The 15,584-nt window shown below is 35.9% G+C and overlaps 1 protein-coding gene across 2 annotated transcripts in view; it reads right to left on the bottom strand.

The window, feature by feature from the left end:
• PLXDC2 (plexin domain containing 2) overlaps nucleotides 1–15,584 on the bottom strand; it is a 470,012-nt gene that overhangs the window by 97,071 nt on the left and 357,357 nt on the right. For both annotated transcript variants that reach the window (XM_046011960.1, XM_046011961.1), the window contains exons 8-9: nucleotides 13,703–13,798; nucleotides 13,436–13,517 (exon numbers count right to left, since the gene is read on the bottom strand). In XM_046011960.1, the coding sequence (XP_045867916.1) occupies nucleotides 13,436–13,517; nucleotides 13,703–13,798 (178 nt within the window). The remainder of the gene's footprint in view (nucleotides 1–13,435; nucleotides 13,518–13,702; nucleotides 13,799–15,584) is intronic.

Raw genomic sequence — 15,584 nt, 5'->3', positions numbered from 1 at the left:
ATTTAAGGCATTATAATGTCAGATAATAACTCCTGACCAGCAAAGCACTGTTTCTTAAAAGATATTTGTTTAATGATTTTTTGATATTGCACATTTATTCTTCAAAAGATATATTTGTGAAATAACTTTTCTAGGATCTGGGTTAAAACAGAATACCTTTTATACACATGTAGTGGTCCATATTCATTTACATTAATCATTCAACCTTGAAAAGAGTCATCGTTCCCTTTCATCAGTTTATTCTGATTACAGAACATCATATTTCTCCATTTGTATCTTCAGCTCGTGATAAATTCAGTGTCATCTTCTAAAGTCTTAAATGTGATAATTCCAAGTAAAAGTAAATTGATTTTGGTGGAAACACTTCCAAAACTTTTAGAGTTTGCTGCAATGGTTTTCTTACTATTTTAAAACTACATGTGAGACAATTTTGAGATACATAATATGCATATCTATATAGCTGAGTTCAAGTTGCCTCTTGAAGTATGAGTTGTAATATCAGTGCTTAAAAAATACTATGTATATTTTTAATAGTGGTTTTTAGTATATAAAACTTTGTCTTCTTTTTGAGTTTTTGTTATTCTCTCCTCCTTATAAATCTGTGAGCTCGACTGGAAGGGTCTGTTCTAAGATTGCCCCAGATCTTTCTGCAGATTACTAACAATGTATTAGTAAACTCATTCCACTTTAGGGAATGATTCTGGTCATAAAACAGTGTTCTGCTTCCTTATTTCCTTGCTTTATTCTACATCAGATTTGCCAGGCATATAAAATATCAAATTACTAAATGCTAATTCTATTAGAGTTTTATGCAGCTCATGTGTACAAATGTTCTATGTCTTATTAAAGGCAGCAAAAAAAGAGAGAAGGATTTTAAGAATTTGGGTGTGAAGCAATTTTCTGCTTCATAAAATACAGTTAGTGTCACGTTATGTTAACAGAAACATCCTTGGATACGTGGCTTTTCTCTTCAGATTTGCTTTTCATGAAACTGACTTAGTATTTCAGAGCACACCCCTTTAAGCCAGATTAAAAAACGTATTTATAGCAAAAGCTATACAGACGTATGCAGAATGATATCTAGACCTGAATCGTCATATTATTCTCCCAGCTCACAAGATCCATCAATTCGGTCTTCCAAATCTTTTTGTAGTACTTATTTTTACACACTATCATGTTAGTTTGAGGCTGTCCTTCATTTACTGCCTGCTGTCTCCTTAGGTGATGATCATTAGAATTATCTGATTTATCCCAGTGTCGCTGTTACTTCAGTGACATAACCAGATAGTCAACATTTGCTTCTAAGGTCATTTACTGAGAGTACATATTTTACTTTTTTTCCCATTAATTGTGTTTGTAATATGTCCTCCATTGATCCGGCAAACTTTCCCTCCAAAAGGTTAGAGAGTAAATAGTTCAGGCTTGTGGGGCCGTATGGTCTGTGTCACAGGAATTCCTTTGTGGAGGAGAGTGGAACTAACATAGGGATTCTAGCTCTGCCTCAGGTCCCGAATATACAAATGCAGTTAGAAGGATTCTCAGGGCGGTATTAGGGAGGATGGCAACCGCTCCACTTTTGAGAGGGGGAAGGAGACAGAAAGAAACAGGCTTGGGGACAACAGGCCTACGCCCACCTGTCCCGAGAAAACTGGGCATGTGGACACATGTCGCAGGCATCTCTGTTTACAAATACTGTGTTCGACTATAGTCAGGCCTTTGGTCAAGTTTTCCTGTATATTTCTCTCCTTTCATGTGCATGTTCTTGCTTACTTGGTTATTTTAGACAACCCAAGTTTAAGCTTGCGTACTAAAATTTGAGTCTCTGAGTATTTTATACCCATGCCTTTGAAATACGGCATCAAGGATTACTGTCTCTTTTCATACGCCGAGCGCACGAGTCTGAGGTGTGCAGAGGTCTACTTACACTCCATCTTTGATATATGAGTAGAAAACTTGACACAGAAAAAAGCGATACAGGACTAATTCTCCTCCGAGAATAAACCCTTTATACACCAATTTTGCTGTATGCAATTTTAATGGATTAGTCACAAATCTTCCCCCCACCTTAGAACGTTATGTGCTGTTTTTATTATTTTCTCCCAATTCCTAGTTTGTTTTTTTTCCCCTGAGCACTCTTTCTTGCCAATTGTGCACTTTGCACAAATATAACCTCAATTATTGTTAAAGGAAACGTTGTATGTATCTTTTAGAACAAAATTTCAAGTAAGTTTTGAAAGAGGTTAGTGTAAATTAGCTAATACGACCCTTTGGTAGGCAAGGGAAGAGTCTTTTCCCCTTTCCTGATGAATATTGGCTTTAGATTACTTAGCTAAGTTACATGTGCTAACATTAGGCATGAAAGATTTAAGAAAAATTTCAACCCTAGCATTTCTTTCTTTTTTTTTCCTTCATCTCTTTAACCTTCTGTCTTAAAAAAAAAAAAAATTACTTTAAATCATGGCTCCACCAAGATTTAAACTAGTTACTAGTTTTGTGATTTGGGCTAAGCTCCTTAACCTTCCTCATTTCTCATTTCCTAAATCGATGAAACAGGGACCTGAACACTTACCTCGGGATGGTCCTTTACAGACCAAGGATAGAATGAGATAAGTGAATTAAAGGAGTTTAGTGGAAATGATGGTTTTCATGTGATGCCTGCCACATAGTAAATACAGAATAAAAGATAGCTATTAGAATTATGTTAAGCACCTCGCTATGTAAAGCATTCTCACCCTTAAAACAAATTCCCTTTCCATGCTTTCGAAGCTCATGTGGTTGGAAAGCAGCAGTGGCAGAAAATCTGGGCAAAGATAAAATAAACCTGTGTGCTAGCGAAGTGCAGGGGAGGGAAAGACGAATTCTGCTCAGGGCACAGGTCAATACAGAGGTCTTACCTGGTGGTCGTGATGTTATTTTAGGACTATAAAACCTGTGTATTTTTAGGACAGCCTATCATTAGAAATTGTTGCAGCCAACATCACGATTCTTGGAGAGAATTGTTCCCCCTTGATTGTGAATTGTCACTGAAGGAAACATTCTAGAGATGGCGGGGGGGGGGGGGGGGGGGGGGGGAGAAGTGGCTCTCAAGGAAGGAGAAAAAAAGTGAGTCTCACATCCAGAATTGGCAAATCCCCTTCACAGTAGCTCAGAAAAGGAAAATTTGAATGCTAATCTTGTTCAACCAATAAATCTTATTTTATCCCGAAACATCCTTCTTTGCTTTCCCTAATAATGGGTAAGAGCTTAAGTCAGCTTGCCCTAAACTTATATAAAAAGATACATTTTTAGAGTAGTGCTATTCTAGATGTTCTTAGAACCAAAGAACTAGGGATGCCCGTGTGTCTCAGTCAGTTACGTGTCTGCCTTTGACACAGGTCACGATCCTACAGTCCTAGGTTCAAGTCCCAAGTGGGGCTCCCTGTTCTGTGGAAGCTGGTTTCTCCCTCTGCCTCTGTCTCTCATAATAAATAATAAAATCTTAAAAAAAAAACACCAAAGAAATAACTGGACTATTCCACACATTGTTGAATTACTGGATTTTCTGCACTTTTCCACCAAAGACAGGATTCCTATCATAAAATTCTCTGAAAATTCTGGGCAGGATAAGGTTGGATCTCTGACTCAGGACTTGACAGTAAGTAAACTCTTTAGCATTAAGAAAGTTCCATAAATATCTTAAGTAAAATAGTATGTTCATATCAAGGGGACGCCTGGGTGGTTCAGTGGGTTAAAGCCTCTGCCTTTGGCTCAGGTCATGATCCCATGGTCCTGGGATCGAGCCCAGCATCTGGCTCTCTGCTCAGTGGGGAGCCTGCTTCCTCCTCTCTCTCTCTGCCTGTCTCTCTGCCTACTTGTGATCTCTGTCTGTCAAATAAATAAATAAAATCTTTGAAAAAAAAATAAGACACAGTCATATTTCAACTTTTCTTGGGGGTAGATTTTAGCAGAAAGCAAAAAATCAGAAACTATCCCACTGACATTTTAATCATTTTCTTACGTAAGTCTCTAAAGACCTGGCTGGAGTACAAACGTTGTATTTTGAAAGTCCTTCTATATTTTCACATTAGATTCCTGGCAAAACAAGTAATTAAACCATAAACTACTTATTATAATTGTTCTTTTTTTACCATAATGTCAGTCTTTTCAATCTGAATATTAATCTGAGGCTCCCAGATACTCAATAGTCATGTCAATTCTTTTTTAACAGAAACTAACTGCGAATTTTTTTTGCTTTTAAATTTTTATTTCCTTCTCTTTTACAGATATTTTCTTTCATAGTAATTCAGCACCTACTGTTTTTAACTTGAACAAAGTTAATCTCACTCTTGGACAATTAACTCTCAATTATTTCTAGGGGAATTCATTACTACATTAGTGCAAGCAAGTTAAGGGACTGGAACATGTAATTTAGCACTGAAACGTCCCATTTTTAGATACTCCATATATGTTTTTAGGTTGCATTTGTTGATGTTTAATTTTCCAAATTATAACCATAGAAAATGTAGTCACCACAGCTGGTTAAAACACAAGTAAAACTTTAAAATCACTTGGTTAATCTTGAAAAAGCAGCTATAAACAGATGTGATACTAAATAATTCTACAGATTTTATTTCTAGCTTGCCAAATGGTGCTCAGATGGAATGCAAACACAGCATTCACTGACGAGAAAATCAAAGACAGCTTAAAAGAATGCCTTGGTATTTCAGGTGGGACTTGGTTATCAGGAGACTTGGCTCAAGCACCTGTTGCTTCTGAGTTTGGAAAAAATGAAGTTGGTGCCTATTCTGTATTCACAACCATCTTCAGAGACTGGCAGATGGCCAGTGGCAAAGAGGAGAGAGAGGCCAAAATGCAAAATAGATGACTGATAGATAGAAGAAATGATAGACAAAACCATAGTTCAATACTTCTAAAAAAAAAATAGAATTACATGCATTATATATCCAAAAGGCTAATAAATCCAGTGGCATCTCTCCAGAGGAAAGAAGTGTAGCCTATATATTCAGAATTGATAAGGGGCGCCTGGGTGGCTCAGTCAATTAAGTGTCCAACTCTTAATTCTGGCTTAGGTTGTAAACTCTTGGGTCCTGAGCCCACAGGTAGTGATCTCATGGGTCATGAGATCAAGTCCTATGTTGGGTTCCATGCTCAGGAGGGAGTCTGCTGAAGATTCCCTCTCCCTGCCCCCTCCCACCACCCCCCCCCCCCGCCCCGTGCACACATGCATGGGTCTCTCTCTCCCCCTCTCAAAATAAATAAATAAATAAATCATAAGGAAAAAAAAAAGAATTATAATTGTCTGCTTCTGCAAGTTTCTTTAACTTCAGAATTTTTTGAAAGAATATCCAAAATTTCTTAGTATATTTTAACACATACATTTCCTTTCTTTGTTTTAAAAATATGTATTTGTTTGTTGATTGATTCATTCAGTATAGGTAATATGTACATGTGATAAAAATTCAAACTCTACAAAAGGAAATATGATGAGACGGTAATAAACTCTCTTTATGCCAATTTTCAATTCATGGCAATTTCCCCAAAGGTCAACTCTGTTGCTAGTTATCGTATAGATCTTTTCAAAATTATTCTATCAGAGCGTATTTCAAAATCCTTTCATGTCATGAATAAAATAACATTATAGCTTATTACACTGTTACAATTAATTCACACAAAAAGAACTAGTACACTTTTGTTAAAGATAGGCTTGGAATGCTGAAAAGGAAAAAAAAAAGACTTTAATTTTGTATTCTTGGTGTTTCTGGGTGGCTCAGTGAGTTAAAGCCTCTGCCTTCAGCTCAGGTCATGATCTCAGGGTCCTGGGATGGAGCCCCACATCGGGCTCTTTGCTCAGCGGGGAGCCTGCTTTCCCCTGCCCCTCTGCCTGCTCTCTGTCTACTTGTGATCTCTATCAAATGAAGAAATAAAATATTTTTAAAAATTGTGTATTCTTAAAACACAATTTTGTTTTTCAGAACAAGGTAATTAATTGAAATGCTAAGATCCTTTATTTGAATTTGAAAGGATTATAAATTGCACTAAAATAAATTCAAATTCAGTTTACCTCTTAGGAAAATTGCACATCTAAAAATTATCTTGGCTGTATGGAATTTCTAGAATTCACCTTAGAACAGTGAATTTCTACTTTAGTAGCTGTAATTTAATAAAAATTCAGAAAGCAAAGATGTTCCAGTGATTTTAACTAGCTAACAATGTTCCCAAATCTCCTGAATTATTTATTACATACACTGTACTTATCCAAAAACTTCTTGCTTTCTTTTATCAACACCTATTTCATTAACTCCTAATGGATTTTAAAAACAAGTATTTTTATCTTCAAATATTTTTTTCTATATGTCTCTATTCCAAAGTAAGAATAAGTGTTTCTACACAACTTCCGTGTAACCACTGTAGGCTTACGAGACTCTCAGCCCATTTGTACAAGATCAGAATTTCCACTGTGCTCATCTCAGATTACTTAAGTTCCCCAGAAGAGCTTTATTAAAAAGTTCAATTCCTGGACTCCACTCTGGACCTACTGAATAGGAATCTCTTGCTGAGATTCAGAGAAATCTGCATTTTAACAGGCTCCTGGGGCAATTTTAACTGTACTAATAATTGAGAACTACTGAACCTACAGCCACTCAGAATTGAAGAATACTAGAATCAAATATGTCTAGATGAGTTATGCATTTCACATTTCAAGACGTAAAGTCAAGAGTTTATTGATTTGTCCAAGATCAATCAGCTAACATTGGCTGGGCCATTAGGTATTGAGACATCTAGTCCAATCCACTTAGGACAACAAAACAAGACTGCCTCTCTGTTATGCATTTGGGGGAATTTTGATTCCTTTTGAGTAAAGCAGGAATGCTTCCTCACTTATGGGCTCCTCCTGAACTTTGGCTGGCTGGTTCTCCTGGACACAGAAAGTCCAATATACTTGATAAGAACTCACTAAAGAACAAGAATCTCATCTGGCCCAGACATGGACTACCGGGCTCACCGCTTTCAGCCCCGTTTTCAGACTATTTCAGACCTTATTCACTGCTGCTGAGTATAGAATTAAAGATTACTGTTTCTCTGAGGACTTCAGTCATTTCTGACATCAGTCAGAAATGATAGCATTCTCTTCTTCCTGTCTATCATGACTAGGCAGCATGAAAATGAAGGGTTCTAATTAATTTGTCATCAATTAAATAATTTTGTTGGATCTGATATTTCAGTAAGGACATAACTTTCCTTCAAAGACAAAAATAGATTATGTTAGTTATAAATAACTTCATATTTTATATTTAAACCTAACATACAGTTTATTGAAAAACAGTAACAATTTTCAGCTACCAAAATATTACTAATCTATAATTCTGATAAGCAGATGGAGGTGATTTCAACTTGAAAGAAAGTCAGCATATTGAAACACAGATCAACAAATGTTTATTGAAAATTCTTAAAGCTTGGTGAATTCTAAATGTCCATCTGAAATTCAGGGCATTTCAGAGCAGAACTTTATTTTACCCCAATCCATGGTAATAAGCCTAAGAGTTATAATTAATTTTGAGTCAGGGCTACTGGACTTCCCAAGTTAGTTGTGGACTTCATACTTGATCACCAAAGCCAATGGATTTCCTTATGTGAAAGAATCCTGTAAATGTGCAGTATACCAGTAGCCTCGAATATGAACTTCAACCATACTCTCAAAACGGTTACAGGCTATGGCTTTGCCCAGGATATAAAAGGTACATTTAGACAAGCATGATTATACCCTGCTGATTAATCTTAATTGTATAAAGTTCAGAGTGGGCCATATATCCTAAGAATACCTGGAATGTCATTCAACAATTGTGGGTGTTCTGATCCTCTCTTTTTAATCTTGAAATCTTGGACTAAATTGATTAAAACTAAATCAGATGAACAGAATGCTTTATATGGCCCTCTGAGGATTACAGTGGAGTTGCACCTTACTTGAAGGCTAGATACAGCAGTGAGTAAGTACGGCAGAAATCATACTGAGTCAAAACATGTTTGAAATCCCTTAGTACAGTCCTTTCAGGAGCCTGCCACTCTTTTCATAAAACTACTTCTTCCTCTAAAGTCAGCATGGACTGCTGGATTTTGGCTGATCCTAGATGAAGTTGTTGGCTTTATTTTAGGATCATGTGGTGTGAAAAATATCTGTTGTTTCCTTAAACCCTAAAGTCACACTCCATCCTGCAAATGTGCCTGTGTGTTTAGGGGTACATCAAAATAAAAGCAAAGGAGGTAGGTATATTCAAGTCTCCTTGGGGCTCCTATTCAGAAGCGTTAAGATTACTGATTAGGGAAGTGTTGAATTGGCTGCATTATTTAAATTTGTTCTCTCCATTTCTCTCTTCTCTAATCCTAGGTAGTTTAATTTCTGTAAGCTAAATGAGCATATGACAATGAGTACATTCTATTTTCAAAAAATTAGTTGTGCCTCTATAAAGAGTTTTTCATCCTTAATTAATTTAGGTTGATAATACATTTTCTATCATTAATGAATTATTAGCCACTATCTCTGACTTTACACATTTCAAATTTTTTGAAATATACTACATATGATACTTTTTTCCATTTTTCTTTTTGTTACTGCAAAGAAATCCAGTTCATTCAGTGGAAAATAACAGCCAATGCCATAGTATGTTCAAGGAAGTGTAATAGAAATAACAGGTAGAAACAAATATAGAGTTATTCAGAAAGATTTTTCCCTCATCTCATATATCTTCTTAAGTAAACATGTGATATTAGTATTCAGTAGCTACATGTCTTTACCATTAGTAGGGGTTTACTTTTTCTATTTATTCTTTTGATGGGTAGAATCACGGAAATTATTTATTCCCAAATTTTTACCTATAGTCCTATGACTTTGATCCAAGCTAAGTAAATAAAATGAAGAAAATTGTTTAAAACTGAGACACCAAGAGACTAACTCCTCAGTTCTTAATCTGCTTAATTATAAATACTGATATTTTATGCTAAACATCAGCTTAGTCCTTATGGTAGCCATATGGTTAATATTGACAAAGCCAATGGATGGGAACAGCCAACGTGATCAATTAGAATTCTCATGAAAGTGCAAATTTCGGGCCTTGATCATCTGCATGATCAGTCCATGGATTGCTATATTAGTCTAGGCATGGTGTTAGGTGCTGTGGAAGACACTAAAATGAGGAAAGCTACATCTCTGCCCTTGAATTTATGTTCTCTCATTTCCCCTTTGTTGATTCCTCCTTTTGTCTTCAACTCCACGTGGCAAAAATTCAAATTATACAGAAGAGTACATAATCACAATAAAAAGTAATACTCATCCTCATGCCTGTCTCCAGAGACAAATATTGTTATCAATTTCTTATGTATCTTTTCAGAGGTATTCTCTGTCTATATAGACATGTATACAAATATATTTTAAAATAATTTTATATAATAAAATATTAGCATCATACCTCATTATGCCATGCCAGAAACTAGCTCCTAGAATCTCTTCTATTTTCAATTTACACTCTCTCCATAGCTGATCTCACTCAGCTCCATGAATTTAAATACTATCTATATGATAATGACTCTCCAATCTGAATGTCCAGCCACAACCTCTTCCCCAAATTTCTGGCTTATATGTTCCCACCTACTCAACATTTCCACTTGAAGTCTGAGAGACATCTCAAACTGAACTTGTCCTCAAGCGAGACGTTCAGATGATGAAGGCTAATGAAACCAAGGTCCCTTCAAAAGGTTAAGTTGCTTAGCATGTTACCAACAAATAAACGCTTATTATTCATACTTATTTTGCTATATTTTCCCTTATAATGTTCTGTTTATTGCTTTTGCCATAGCACTTCACTGCCAACTCTATTTTTTGCATATCTGTTTGCTTAAATTCTTTCTCTTCATACTAAAATTGTAAGCTCCATGAGGGAAGTTTGTTTATCACTGAATTCATAATTTAGGATAGTAACCTGAACACAAAGACACTTGGAAATTTTTGTTGAATGAGTGAAAACAGGAGATATGGTTGAAAATGGTTGATTCAGGTCTTCTCAGTTTTCAGTGAAGAAACAAAAGCATTCTCACCTACAAGTAATGGGCCACCTATTATAAGTAAACATTTTTGATCATGGATCTCATTAAATGTTCTATAACTCAAATTCCTTTAGACCTTGGAGAAGCCATTACAAACATTTTACCTTAGTTTTTGCTTCCTGAAAAATAAGAATTAAAGGAAATAAACAAGCCAATTAAAAATATCTTATCTTTTTGGAGCAAGCCCGACTTGAGAGTTCAATAATCACTACCAACTGATTATCATTCAGGGGTAAATGAGCACAAAGGAGAAAGTAAAAAGAATGGAAGAAAAGAAATCTGAGAGGCTATTTTTGTGCTGCTTAGGATAAGACTTCTCTTGTTTTATTGAACTTGTTAATAAAAGCTCTAAAGTCTGGGGAAATGCTTCCGGGCAGCAAAAGCGAAGTTTTGAAGCTCACAAGTCTAAGGAGAAATTAATAAAATGCAGTGGGGAAATTAAATTGAACAAAAGTGCAATGAGCCATAGTTAAACCAATTAATTAAGCAGGTTTTGATATGTATATAACTGAGTTGCTGAAGAATTAAAAATAAATCCTAGATTTTTAAACCAGTGTTTGGTATTCAGCAAAACACCAAATGGTAACATGCAGAAAACTTGTAGTTTTTAAAGTAATGTTCTTTGATTAATTCCTTCCTTATTCATATGCGTCACCACTTTCCCTTTTTCAATTAATCTTTTTAAAGCAATGACGATGCTTTCAATAATGCACAAAAGTCTTATGCTTTGCTCGATTCTCTTTTGCATTCTTCTTATGCCAATCTCCAAACCATGCAATTTTCCTGCAGCCTCAGTGACAAAAATATTTATTTTCCAGTAGTATGTCTGCTACTTTTCAGGAAGTCGTGAAGATTAACTCCCTTAGTTCATCTGCACCCTGGGAGGTGTGAGGCAAGGCAGGTGAAGTGTCAAGACCACAGGCTGGGAGTCACACAGATGTAGTTTTAGTCCCAACTTAACCACTTATAAGCTAGAAGACCCTGCACCAACAACTGGCTCCTGTAAGCCTCGATTGCCTCCACCGTAAGAAGTTTGCACAAACTGCATCTGAAAACTCCTTGACACTATGTCTGGCAGAGAAATCTCTCAATAAAACAGAAGTATTAATATAATGCCATTTGCAACAATGCAAAATTGCTTGTTTTGGAACTTCAAACATATATTTAAACATAGATTGATTGATTGACTGACAGATAGATATAAACATACATATATTTTCACCAAAAATATTTTTAAAAAAATAATGAAATGGTCGCTGGAAGATAGGTTTCTACACTAGTGTCCCAAACCTTCAACGACAATGCTATTATTTCAGCTGAGAATTATCCTAATGGTAATCTGGCTGGGGTGGCTACCTTTCCTGGTTTTCCTTTGACTTTCCCAGCTTCAGCACTGAAAGTCTCTCATCTTCAGAAACCCTTAGTTCCCAGACAAATTTTTTTTAATTTTATTTATTTATTTGACAGACAGATTACAAGCAGGCAGAGAGGCAGGCAGAGAGAGAGGAGGAAAGAGGCTCCCTGCTGAGCAGAGAGTCCAATGCGGGGCTCCATCTCAGGACCCTGAGATCATGACTTGAGCCGAAGGCAGGGGCTTAACCCACTGAGCCACCCAGGCGCCCCAGTTCCCAGACAAATCTAATTATGATTCCTTCATTTGTAACCTAATAATCATTCATTAATTCATTCCTTGACTCATTCATTCACTTTCTGCAGTGCCAGGTACATTCTTAGGTTCTGGAGATAGAAAGACCAATCATCCTCAATACAGCCACAGCCTAGCAGAGGCGACAGACAAACTAACAAGAGTTCATGAGAACTAAGGTGACTGCTGATGATGGAGTTTTTCCCAGATGTCTGGGGTTGGGCACTTCACGCAGACTTGTGGTTTAGGGAGACCTCTCAAAGGTGGTGAGTACTGAACTAAACTTGAATTAGGTGCACACCTCAAGCCAGGGCCTTCTACTAATTCTTTTGGGAGTATTTCATGTGTGAGCTCAGTGTTACTTAACTGAACATATTAAATTGCCTTCTCCTGAGATGTGTTTTGGCTATCATCTAACCCAGTTTTGAATAACTTCCAATGTGCATATAATCTTTATGGAATGTCAACATTATATGAATACAAATGTCCACAAACTCTTAATTGTAAAGCAGTTTTTTTTCACTCTGGAGATATAGGAAAGTTAAAATCTACTCTGAAGAATGTTAATTTCCTGCTTGCTTTTTCATTATTTGACATTCATGGCACAAAGGAAATTACGGGAACAGGTTGCACTGAAAACAAAACCGAGGTTATAATAAATAATATTCTAGCCACAATACTGTACTGGTTGCCCGAAAGTTAGCAAGTTAAACATGTTTCTGGAAGCTTGTTATCAAGGACTTGGCATTCTATTCTTTATACTTCAATAGCATTGAAATTGTTCCCGAACAGTCTCTATCATTAGAGCAAATGCTGCAGCGAGATGATAAGACAAAGGCTGTTCCTACAAGAAGCTCTGAGGCAACAAGCACATAGGAAGAGCCTGAAGACTCGGTTCTTCACCAGTGGGGAGAACTCTTCATAGACTCTGAAGGTGGATGGGGACTTATACCCAGACAGACTGTAAACTCTATGGTTGCGGTGGCGGAGTGGGAGGGTGGGCAGGTAAGGACCACACCAGTATTATTTGCTGCTACTTTCCCAGTGCCTGGGATATAACTGATGCACAAAATGGTTGAGTAAATAACAAAACACAGTTAAGTCTTTGCTCCATATTTCCAACAAATGATCATTCATTCTCTGAAAACCTCTATGGACTAGAAACTCCTCTTGGCGATTCATGAAAACTCAGACCATGCATTCTGTTTATGTAGAGGTCAGTTAGGGTCACTTTATTCCCTAACTTTCGAGCACATCTCTAACCTTTGCTAGTAATCTTTGAGATATTCACTGGAATTTACTAAGAATTTGCATGTGACCATGCATGCGCTGTCCTTGTTATAGTAATGATATGTCATACCATGTTTTCTGAAGAATATGGGCCAAGAGCATCAATTTATATATATACCTATCAGTTCACCATCTAGTTTAAGCCTCATAGAGATAATAAATGTCTATCAGATAACTATTTTATTGACTCTGAAGGTTTTTGGTAATTTTGAGTAATCAAAGGAAAATACTAAAATTCCTTAAACTCTTGAGCACTTTTTTGCCTTTTGGTCATTTTTTTTAACTTATATACGTTTGTTCATAAATACCTAATCAACACACCTGACACATCTAAAATTCAATGGAAGAGAAAGAAACAACAAATCTTTGTAAAATGTTTAAATTTTCTGTATTATTCTTTTTTACCTTTGAAGTTTACTACACCAACTGCAGTTGAAGCCAATCTGAGAGGATACACAGGGGCCACAACCATTAAACTGGAGGCATGCTAGGAAACAGGACAGAATAGGTTTATCAAGACTAATTGGAAGCATGGAGAAAAAAAAAAAAAGATTGCTCAACCAAAATTAAAATCACCCACCTACCCCCACAGACACACAGGAGGAAGTTACTTAAGCATAAACAGATCAGATCATTAAACTTTCCACCTAGTTCTGTTCATGTGGAACTTACTAGGTAATGGCGTCATCTCCACAGCTGAAATATTGGTAATTTTTGACATTTGTAGCTCTACTCGGTGGTATTCATAAATTGTTCTTCTTCGGACATCTGTAAAAACAAAAACAGAAAAAAGTCTTTCATGATGTCTTTGCCTATAAAACAACAACTGATAATGAATGTAGAATGATATACTTTTTACCCAAGCTGTTTTTAAAATGAAGATTTAAAATAATCAATCCTTGTGAAGAGACTGATTATAAGAAAAAACCTGAAAATCATGTGCTGATCTAACAGGACGTCTTTTTTTTAATCAGTGAGGTTGAAATGTTGATTATGGTCTCAGATACCTTACTTAACTAACAGGGACTCCAAACCATTGTTACCTATGATATACTGAAAAAAAAAAAAAATCATAGCCTAAATAAAGTTACTTTTTATGAGAATATGAGTCTGAGTGCTTTAAAGGTTTAGAAGGAAATTTCTTTAATAAGAGAAAAACAGAACTTAAATCACCTTAAAAATTTAGTGCTGATATTTATTAAATACATAATATCATATCTGAGGAAGTTTAATAATTAGTACTTACATCGCATGAACGAATTTATAATCATTCATCAGCAAATTCAACAGTATCCCTGAGGAAAAGGCTAGATGAGAGACTCTGACACAAGGTTTAATAATTAAATGTCAGATAAATATGGCAAACATTTTATTATAATCAAGACTTGATGAAATATACTTAAAATCTCCTATTAAAAAAAGACCTGAGCTTTATGTTAATGAGCATGTCTAAGTTTGGTAAATGGAAGTGGAAAAGTAATGTTATCAGCATTTTATTTAGCTCTTGAAATGCCTGTGATGACAGAAAGCCATTTCCTGAATACTATCATATCTCTCAGGAATTATTTGGGAAGCTATAAGTTTATTGAGAAAAATATCATGGTCTCTAATCTTGGGATGCCATATGTCATCATGGTTGATAGTACACGTTCTTGAACAGTGTTGGGTGATTCAAATCCTGGCATTGCTGTTAGATTGGTATCTGGGTGACCCTGGAATCCTTTGTCAGTCTCTCCGTATCTCAGTTCCCTCATCCATGAAATAGAGGTAATAGTACCTAGACCACTGAGTCGTTTTGACAACTAAAATGAGATAATAAATGCAAATTGGTTAGAACAATCCCTTTATACCACAAGTGCTCAATACATGTTCAGTAGGTCAACCATACATCACACTGGTCACATGCTGTGTGTAATGGTCTATTTCTATAGACCTAAACTCACTGAAGACACATGAAGGCTTGGAAATAAGGTTTCCAAAAATTGTCTTCGACTTTAGCTTTGAGAATTAAAATTTTAACTAAGGTCAGTTGACCCAACAGTGATCTCTTCTAGGACATAGAGCAAGAATATGGTGTCCAGGAAATAGTGAGGTGTCTTTTACTAAAAGTGTTCAGGAAATGTAGATATACCTACACATCCAGGAGAAAAATTAAGTATCTACTAATAACCTACACAGATCTTTACTTTTATCTTTTCATATCTTTTCACTCATTTCTGATGATTCACCATGAAATTCTACTCCCAAAGAGGAAGAAGGTTGACCCAAGCGGGTTGGAGAGGTTCTAGAGCCATTTGCCAAATACATCTTCAGGTTTATCAGATTGGAAAACACTGCTTAAGAACCATAATCTAATTCATTTCTTTTTTGGTATAAGTGAAAGGTGCATATATAATTTTCAAGGTATAAAGTTTATCAACATTAGAGAAAATATTAATTTCATGGTATTTATAAGGTTTCTTGAGGCACACTTTTTTTTTTAAGGTTTTAAGGCACATAAAAGGACTACCCATGTTCTACTTTGTCTAAATAATACACCTTCCTATATGCTGTT

The sequence above is a fragment of the Meles meles genome, chromosome 7 (genome assembly GCF_922984935.1).
Source record: "Meles meles chromosome 7, mMelMel3.1 paternal haplotype, whole genome shotgun sequence".
Lineage (NCBI taxonomy): Eukaryota > Metazoa > Chordata > Mammalia > Carnivora > Mustelidae > Meles > Meles meles.
Note: the sequence above shows the minus strand (reverse complement) of the source record. Positions and strands in the feature narration are given on the sequence as shown.